Raw genomic sequence first — 10556 nt, 5'->3', positions numbered from 1 at the left:
TTTGTTGGTTTGTGTCAAGTGAGAGTCAAAATAGATTCTAATCGAAATTTTAATATTCAGTATAATATTCAATCTTGTTCATAAATTTTCACACACTTTTATAGGGGTCAAAATAAAAAAAAATTACACATAAATCAAAAGGGGGGGTTTCAATTTATAACCTCTATATAATGTCTCCTTTAAGTTTCAAATTTAAATTTTAGGGGTTTTTTTAGGTTGAAATCCTGCAGTTATGCACTAAAATAATAATGTTCAAAAATAAAAAAGTTAAGATTTAAAAAAAATGAATCAATCTGTCAACCATAATCTCAGTTCTTTAACCATAGTTTCAAGTCAGTTTATCAAAATAGTTTCAAGTTTTTTAATTTCTTATGACAAGTTGCTCCTCTTCCATATTCTTCTTAAGGGTTAAGACTTCTTTTTTATTCTTTCTCGTGTTAAGAGATAATTATGAATTTTTTCCTTTTTTTCGGGATTTAAGGGTTAATTATTATTCTTTTTTTTTCTCGATTTATTTCGCGAACTCGCGCTCCTTCTCTTCTTCAACTTAGGGTTTAAAAAAATGTCTCCGAGTTTCTTTTCCGAAAAATTAGGGATTCAAATTGATGAAAAATAAAGCTATCAAAATGAATAAAATAAAATCTTCATATAAAATAATACTCCGAACTTCTAAGGGTTTCTTAAGGGTGAGCCGACAGGGTCTCGTTAAGACAGTTCAGGAATCGACTGAGGGTGGGACAGGAGGGACTTCGTATATATAACTTCTAGTTTCTCGCAAGGATCTCTGGGACAATGACGTTTGTTGATTGACTTCGGTTTGGCGAATAGTGGACCATATTTATGACGTAGCCGGGCGGATTCATGTTAACAGCGAATAAGCAAAACTTTTGGTTTTGGGACCAAATACGGATTGGTCAGCTTAAGGGTTAAAAAAATGTTCAAGAAGTTTCTCGGGCCAGGTACCAGGATAGTGACTCAAGGTCTTGTAGCTTGGGGTCTAAATAAGCGTGACATTTCTCTGGGTTCTTGGAAAATGCTTTCGTTGCAAGGTATTTTATTTTGCAATGTGGATATAGGGGTATAGGTAGTTTTAGAAAGTTCTGTGTCAACATTGATGGGCTAGTTCCTTTTCTATTGTACGAAAGAATTTCTTTTCAGTTTATTTTAAAGGGAAAGGTTTAGGTTTAAAGGGCTAGTATTATCTTTATAGTGTTAATTTAAGTTATTTCGTTATTAATTTAAAGGTTAATTGAAAATATAATTTAATTTTCAAAACAAGATGGTTATAGTCCCTAAAAGATCGTCGTCTCTATCTAGATCTGGTTCACCTATTTAAAATTCTGCGCCATCCTGGACAAACTTACTTTTCATACACCGCATCATCGATTACAACGCGTGGCAATAGCCGGAAACTCCATCTTCCAAATTCCAGAAGTGATGCGGTAAAATATTCCTTCTTTCACCATGGAATAAATTCTATCGTAATTATTAATTTTGTTTTTCTTTCAAAGGTGAGCCTAATTTCTACGACACAAAATGCTCCAAATTGCCATCCACACCCGAAAAAGTGGGGAAGAAGGTTTTGAGACCATGTTCCGATGGATATTCTGACACATGCCAATTAACAACCGAAGAAGAGTGTCAAGCTCTCAAAAGACACAGTTTTGCCAAAGAGAAAGAGTACTGCAGCCAAGTGCCACTTCCCAAGACAGTAGTAGGGACTATACAGATATGCAGACATCCAAGATGGCCGCCACCCCAAGATGGCCGCCCTCTCCTCACCCACCAAACTCAAACCAAAACTTTTCAGACAAGTCTGGACTAGCCCGAGCTGTTACTTTCAACCCCCATGACATCATCTTCTTAACTTAAACCAAAACTAAACCTATAGTCAACCTTGACGCCATTCCCTGGCTTGCTAACATTGGGTGTTGCCCTTTAACCACTCCAGCTTTCTGTAAGCCTAAAGTTAATAAAAACACAGATTTTAAGACATCAAATATTTACTTTTTATAAGATGTACAGATATGGGTGATAAATAAATACAGAATATATATTACAAAATAATCAACAACCAACAAGGATAAACAAGCATGTTTTAAAGAGTTCATTTTTCACGTTGACCCTGTATCGTTATTTGACTCGGAAGTGCAATTGGCGGAGGGACGTTTGGGTTTATTTTCTAATTGTTTTCTGCTTCGCCGTTCAATTTCGTAAAGAGTTAACAAAACGTTGACTATTAACCCGTAAACAAAAAAGAAAATGAGGCACAACATATTGCGAGGGCTATGATAACAAATGATATTTAAATTGCTAGTACATGCTATATGTAACATACTAGAGAGTTAAGCGGCAGTTTTAATTGGATCCTATTTGTCACATTAGGCGGAGCGTAAGTAAAGAGCTAATATCATTGGATAGGCTAATTAAGGTGGAGTTAGAAAATAAGCCTATAATTATAAGTCTGACAAGAATAACAAATATAGAAATAAAAATTTTTAATAACAAACAATATAATATATACAATAACAAATATTTATATGAAAAAAACCCACCACCATTTAAAAAGATTAAACACCGGTCGACCCAAACCCCCCACTGCCGCGTGCCGTCGGGGTCAAAGTCTAGAAACAACATAAAAACATGTTACAAGTTGAATTCTAAATTAAAAAACTTGAAAATATTTACCGCCGTTTCCACCGGTCTTAGCAATATAACCGGGGTCACTATCAATTGGGCGAAACGATCACCCCGCTTGACAACGTAGGGGGTTTCCCCGACATTTGCGACGACGACTTTTAGGGGTCCCCGATAGTCGGCGTCTATTATTGTTAAGAATTATTATACTTTTACACACTATAAAATAACTAATAAACATACCTATCGTCCCCTCGGCGACAAACAGCCCTTGGGCTGTTAAGCTGCTACGGCCAACAAGGCGGCCGTAGCTGTTCTCGGGCAGCATCACGCCTAACCCAGTCGACACGATTTTGATACCGTGAGGGTCGATTACGGTATCCACTGGACAATATAAGTCCAGCCCGGCCGACTGGGGGGTGGCACGACGGGGAGTAAGCGCTGCCGGATGGATTTTGATCACGGGCAGGCAGGGCAAACGAGGAGCGGTCGAAAAAGACATCTTAAAGTTTTTGGGATAGTGTTTCAGAAACAGAAGTTAAACAACTGATAACTTTCATTTTGAAACACGGGGCTTATATACAAAATTAGCGAGGTCAAATCTAATAGTGTCTAGCCAATACTTTCCAGATTTTTAAAATTCAATAAATAGCCAAAAAGTTAATTAGATATATAGGTATAAAATTACAAAATCTCTCCGAGGTCTAAGTTTTTTTTTCGTATGCAAAAAAGTTGTCTAGGTGTGTTTTAAATAATTCAAACGAGATCGTGTTATATAAAAAACCCTTTAGCGAAGGTTAAAAAGAAGTTACTTTGATAAATGCCTAAGGGGACAAATATTATTCGTATGCAAAAGCTTGTTTAGGCGTGTTTCGAATAATTTGAATAATTCTCACGAGATCGCTTTATATAAGAAAAACAATTTATTAGTGAAGGTTAAAACTAATTACTTTGGGAGGGACGGAAATTGTTTTTTTGACATGATTTAAATCTAAATAAATGTATATTAATATTAAACTATAGAGGTATTTTTTATATAGATAGATATCCTAATGTCTTCTATAATCTTTAGTACCAACTCCACAATAAAAAATGTTTTTTAGGTCAAATTAAAAATAGCGTATCAGACATAATTATATTTTTTAAACTCTTAATAAAAAAAACCATGTCTAAGCCTGTATTCTAAAAAAAAATGGCCCTGAGATTTTGGGTATAAAAGCTTGAGCATTGGTATTGGATTCTCACAGTCGATCCAGCCATGAACAAGTACCAAGAGTCTCAATCTATGTTTGAATCTCCACCGTCTTCTCCTAATAATCGACAAGGATCCAGCAACGGTCAACGAACGCTGAGTCAATTTGTAAAACCCGACCCCGTGGAGATCCTCCTCGATTCTGACGACGAGGAGTTTGTCCAGGACGTGTTGCAGAAACACGTTGTCGGCGTCAACGGGGTTGAGGGGTCCTATCGCTTGAGAAGCGACGGGCAATATTTTGAAACTAAAATCCCCCCGCGAAAGGGGGATTTCTACATAGACATCAGTATCTATAAATTTAAAGATATAAAAGACGCCCAGGCGGACAAACTGTGGGAGTGTAGACATAAGCGGCTAAAAAGAGTCGTTGACGCTAAAAACAAAGACGCCATCAAACTCCTTAACGCTTTCCATCGCTTGGTGGACGACGTGAAGAACGACGCAGAAGCCGCTCAGCAGCCGCCTAGCAAAGTACGTATCTATTTAACAATAAATTTACAAACCAAAATGTTTTCTATATTGTTTTTATTTGTGATAGAAATTCAAAAAATGAGCAGTGAGAGCAGCGGCAGCGGTAGCGACTCGGAGGGTAGTGGAGGAGAGGAACACGCACAGGTAAACCGGTACTACACAATTGAGCGGCAGATTGACAAAACGAGTCGCAAGTGGCATTGTAAACAAATCGATTTGCGTATAGCTTTCAAAAATCTGGAAGACATTCCAACGCGAGATTTTTTTCGAATTTTTCGAAAAATTCTCGACGAAGTTATACGTAAATTAGTAACCGAGAATCCCGGGTATAATCGGGTTCGATTTGTTTTAAGCTCCCCCGGATTGACGACCCCTGTTAATATTAAATTTATAAAAATTGACAAATTCACCAGTAAGCGAATTATGCGCACCATCTATAGAGTAACGCAATCTAGTCGGGACTTTGTCTTTAATGGGGAAGATTTTCAGTTTGACATTATTTTTCTAAACCTCGATGCTAATATAGGGACTTATTATAAATCCATAAAAAATAGAACTTTGGTTAATTTGGATTATTTCGTTAAGCAAAATAACCAATTTATTTTTATGGAGAATAATGATAATCTCTGTTTTGCTCGGAGTTTAGTTCTGGGTAAAGAGATGGCCGATCGCAATTTTTATCAACAAAATAAGCAAGGTCCGCCCTTTAACCAGGACAATTTTAACAAACTGAGACGCAATAGCACTCTTCAAGGTAATATTGCAAAAATCTTGCACAGGAAAGCCGGAGTCCCCGAAGGTTTTGTTACTCTAGAAGATATTCAAAAATTTCAAAATTATTTAGTTCCCCATTATCGAATCGTAATCGTTGATGCTGCGAATAATTTTACCATATTTTTCAAAGGCCCCCAAGCTCCTAAATTTATCTATCTATTAAAAATTGGCGACCATATCCACCCCGCAAAAACTTGGCACGGCATGATGGGCGGTTGTGTCTCTTGCGATTTATGCTTAAAATCCTTTTACAAATACGAATTGTTAAAAGAGCATAAATGCCCCGAGGATACAAAACCTTATATATGTTTTCGGTGTCAAGGAGAAGCTTTTCATTTAACTAACGAGGATGCTTTAAAACGTTGCGACGAATGCCACCGCTATTTTTTCCCGGGCCCCTGCTACGAAACTCATTTACTTAATGGCACCTGCGCGAGCCAAAAACGATGTTTAGAATGTGGGCGACTGATGGGTGACGACCACGACTGCAATCCCGAATGCTCTCAGTGTAAAATAGTCCATCCGCCAGGTGAACATTTTGTTATGCCTTTGGAAACCAAAATGAAAGCCTCGCGGTTTATTTATTACGACATTGAGACTATTCTTAGAAATAATATCCACGTCCCCATTTTACTAGTTTGCGACGTAGAGACTGAAGCTGGCTTTGAAACCAAAATTTTTTACGGCGCCAATTGCGTCGAGCAATTTTTAAATTATTTATTTAGCGTAGAGCAGGTAGTTTTGACTGGACAGAAACGTAAAACGTACCAACCGCGCTTTACTAACACTCAAGTCGTAGCTCATTACGCGAAAGCTTTTGATAACTTTCTAATTCTTAATGCTTTAGTCCATAGACACGTCACCCCTGCCGTTATTTTTGACGGTAGTAAAATTTTAATGATTCATCTTGAGGGACCGCAAATTAGATTCCTCGATAGCTTTAATTACATTAGTCAACCTCTGCGTAATTTCACCAGCATGTTTAGCCTCGGCGATGTGGCGAAAGGATTCTTTCCATTTGATTTTCATACCGAAGAAAATCTTAATTACATTGGCGTCATCCCTGAAGCTTCGTACTTTAACGTAGCTCAAATGAAAGCCAATGATTATCGAGATTTTCAAGCTTGGTACGCGTCAATGGAAGGATCTATTTATAACATCAAAGAGGAGCTTATTAAATATTGCATTCAAGACGTCAAAGTCCTAAGACAAGGCGTCGAAGCTTTTAGAAAAATTTACGTAGATCTAACAAAATTAGACCCTTTTTGCTTAAAAAATATTACTTTGGCGGGTGCTTTAACCACTATTTATCTTAACAATTACTATAAACCTTACAGCATGGGTATTGTTCCTTCTAACGGCTATAATGCAAAATTTAATCACAGTCAGATTAGCTTAAAATATCTCGCTTGGGTGGAGAAAACGGAAAATATAAAATTGCGAACGGCTTTAAGCTATGGGGGTGAATATCGGGTGGGGCGCTATTTAGTCGACGGCTATAGCGAAACTCCGCCCAAAATCTACGATTTCCACGGTTGCTACTTTCACGGTTGTCCATGCCAAAAACTTAATGCCTACAATACCCAACTCAAAGCCAGCAACAGATTTCTGTACGAACGGACTCTAGATAGAGAGTTGTTTATTAAAGAGAAGATGGTCGGGTATGAATATACCTCGATTTTTGAGTGTCAATTTGCTAAGCTTTTAAAAGAAAACGCCGAAGCAAAGGCTTTCTGTAAAAGTTTAACTTTTCGACCTCAAATATCAGCCCGTAGCGCTCTCTATGGGGGACGAACGGAAAATTTTGTTCTTAACTGCCACGTGCAAGGTGAGGAGAAAATTTTCTACAAGGATATTATTTCTTTGTACCCGAAAGTTTGTCGCGATTGTCCGTACCCTAGCGGCCACCCCATAATCTATAGCAGAGATTTTGACAAATCGCCAGGGTGGTATTTTGGCGTTATGAGTTGTCGTCTGTTGGCCCCTCAAGATCTCCACATCCCCTTAATTCCCTTTCGCAGCGGTGGTAAATTAGCCTACGCCCTCTGTCGCACGTGCCTAGAATTGCGAGCGGAAATCTGCGAACACACTGTCAATGAACGGGCTTTCGAATCAGTCTGGCCAACGGTCGAAGTCTATGCCGCTATGGAACATGGTTATAAACTCCTCGATATATTCGAGGTGTACCATTATCCAAAAACGGAATATTTTTTTGCCCAGTACATGACTGATTTTATCGCCTTGAAAGTGAAGAATTCCGGATTTCCCGCTCACGCGCAAACGCCTCTGCAAAAAGAGGCGTATATCGCTGATATAAACAAGAATGAAAAGCTTTCTCTGACCGTGGCGGATATTCAATCAAATCCTTCCCTGCGTAATATCGCTAAAATTAATTTAAATTCTCTTTGGGGTCGCATGGCTCTGAATACGGGAAAGATTCGCAGCATCTTTATCAACAATTATTACGAACTGATACGATACGCGAGCGATTACACTCTGGAATTAGTCGACTTACGGCCAGTTACGGAGTCGATCGCTCTCTTATCGTACAAAGCCAAAAGCGATTACGTTTCGGACTACAAACTGGGGTCGGCCATTGTGGGGAGCTTTGTTTCTTGCTACGGGCGACTCGAATTGAACAAGATGCTGCTTCAATTAGACCGCGCAGCTTTGTATTGTGACACCGACTCGATAATCTACCGCCATCTACCGGGAAAGTTTGACATTCCAACTGGCAATCATATTGGTTGCTGGGCGGACGAACTCGGCGGTGATTATATAACTTCCTTTTGTAGTACCGGTGCCAAAAGTTACTCGTTTCGCACTAGCAAAGGAAAAGAAGTCAAGAAAATTAAAGGGTTGACGTTAAATCGAGAAAATCTTGAAAAACTTGACTTTGAAACCTTTGAAAGTGTAGCGATGAATCCGGAAAAGGAAGTTACAGTCAATGTCCCTTTTAATTTTAAACGGGATAAATACAAGCTGCAGCTAGAGGCCGTTAAAATCACCAAAAGATTTCGCCAAACCTCGAATAAGAGATTGTTGAACGCCGATTTGACAACCAGTCGACCCTACGGTTTCAAAGAGGCAACACCCGCTTCAGCATCTCTTTCGCATGAATTACGAGGCTAGGCGAAGACATACTTTTGAGGGCTTGTGGGAATCTTGCGTTCCTATCGAAGCCCTGGCCAAAGACGGTTTCTATCTTGCAGATGTAGAAACACAGACGACGCGCTGCGCCTTTTGCGGCATCGCCTTGTACCAGTGGCGTTGCACGGACCATCCATCGAGGGAACATCGGAAACACAGTCCATCGTGTCCGATGGTTTCCAAAAAACCGTGCAACAATAAACCACTGCGTCAGGGGGTTCCGGACTTCCCGACCAGCGAGGGCGAGGATGTTTGCGAGCCTCTAATCCAAACATGCCCAGCCACCAACAACGAGCGGTCGGGAAACGAAAAAGTGCGCGTGCGCATAAATCCGTCGTGTTTTCTTCTGTAGTGCGTGTGTACCAACTACCCTCCGAGTCACGCGTCAACTTTAACCTCCTCAACGCCCAACGCTTCCGCCAGCGTTGTCTGGAATTAGAAGAGAAACTTTTTAAAAAAAACAATTACTAAATAGGGGAATTTTTTGGGTAAAAGGGTTTCGTTTATTTTGTTTAAATATTTTCTAATTTGTGTTTATTAAGGGTCTTTGGGTTTTGGGTTAATTGTATTTTTGATTATGTATATTATATATATAAACTGTTAATTAAAATAAAAATGTTTATTAATCAAGATGAATCCAACCGAGTCAGTCTCGCATTCTTTAAAGTTCCAAACACCCGCCCAGTTTCTAATCGTGGGGCCAACGCAAGCGGGGAAGAGTTTTCTTTTAAGTAACTTATTGCAAAATCATCAGCTTATGTTTGACCCACCGCATAAAAAGGTTATTTATTGCTACGCCGCCTGGCAGCCAAACTACGAAAAATTGAAACAATTGATTCCGGGAATTCAATTTATTCAAGGCTTGCCAACGGCGGATCCGGACTTTTGGGAAATGAATCGCGACTCCTACTTGATACTAGACGACTTAGCTAGCCAATTATTTAAACAAACTCATATTGCCGATTTAGTGTGCGTGACGTCGCATCATTTAGGGTATACGGTTATTATTATTACTCAACAACTGTTTCCCAAGGGTAGCCAATCGCGGATAATTTCTCAAAACTCTTCCTATTTTATAATAATGAAAAATCCTCGAGATGTCGCCTCTATTAGATATTTGGCGCAACAAATAAGTCCAGATAACCCGAAGCGTATTACGGAGGCGTACAGACTAGCCACTAGAGAACCCTATAGCTATTTGTTAATTGATTTAAAACAAGAAACTCCGGAAAATTTACGATTAAGGTCGCGAGTTCTACCTCACGAATCACCTATGTATGTCTATGTCGATTAAATTTAATTGTCATTTGAATAATGGCCCCACGCGTTAAACGTCGATCAGCAAAACGCTCCCGACTCGTCGTAGCGCGTCCCTCGACCAAGTTTGCCAAATTTGTCCCTTATTTACAGAGTTTGCGTCAAACTAGCTGTAAACAACGGCGAACCCTCTTAAACAATAGTAGCGCGCCTCAATTAAAGAGCATTCAGACAATTTGTAAGAATTTAAAGGGCGGAGGTATTTATTTGAGTAAAGACCGTAAGAAAAAGCTAGCAAAGTACAAGAAAATTATTAGACAACTCGGATCAAGTACCTTGTCGCAGAAAAGCAAAAAAAAGCTGTTGTTGCAGCAATCAGGTGGTTTTCTTACGACGTTGCTTGCCGCAATCTTGCCTTCAATTGTCCAAGCTATAGCTGCTAAACTATGAAACAAATGGTTCTTGTGCCCGCTAGCGCAGTAACTTCAACAGCTGCCCAAGAGCACTCTGCTCTGGACCGAGAGATTGAGGATATTTTAAAATCGCCATTGAATGCCTACGATAAATTATATAAATATTTAGACGCTTTTAAGAAATATTTAAGTATCGAGAAACAAATTCCCTTACCTAAATTTGAGGTCGTAACACAGGCAATGTCTAATGTCCCCACGCCGCCATTACCGGTCACCCCTAAAATGCCCCCGCGAAAAAAACAATTGTCATGGCCGAGCTATGCCACGTCATCACCGACAACAAGCGCTTCGGGCAGTTCTTTTACTACGCCTAAACGAGCCGAGCCTCGGCAAAAGGTTTTCAAAAGCGAAACGGCTGCGGGGACACCAACACCAGAAGATTTTTACCAACAATTTGGGCCGACCTATGTTGGAGATATGGTGAAACGGCAAGCCGAAGTTCTTGCAAATCATTTGCAAAACACATTTTTCACGCCAAAAAGAGAGCTAGAAGAAGGAGCTGTCGGTTATGCAAATCGTGACGACGATTTACAAGAGGA

General features: G+C 39.4%; 1 protein-coding gene across 1 annotated transcript; it reads left to right on the top strand.

Annotated features, from left to right (window-relative positions):
- Positions 1-4300: 4300 nt before the first annotated feature.
- On the top strand, positions 4301-9987 carry LOC149667214 (uncharacterized). Its single transcript, XM_089841360.1, has 3 exons — positions 4301-4363; positions 4431-4507; positions 8350-9987. Exon 3 carries the CDS (start codon positions 8919-8921, stop codon positions 9579-9581), a length of 663 nt encoding a protein of 220 aa, XP_089697486.1. The 5' UTR covers positions 4301-4363; positions 4431-4507; positions 8350-8918; the 3' UTR covers positions 9582-9987.
- Positions 9988-10556: the final 569 nt, after the last annotated feature.

This window comes from Phalangium opilio, unplaced genomic scaffold (genome assembly GCF_054372755.1).
Source record: "Phalangium opilio isolate 3A_F unplaced genomic scaffold, DU_Popi_V2 ptg000059l_1, whole genome shotgun sequence".
Taxonomy (NCBI): Eukaryota; Metazoa; Arthropoda; class Arachnida; order Opiliones; family Phalangiidae; genus Phalangium; species Phalangium opilio.
The sequence above is the reverse complement of the archived record's forward strand: the minus strand, read 5'-3'. Positions and strand labels throughout refer to the sequence as shown.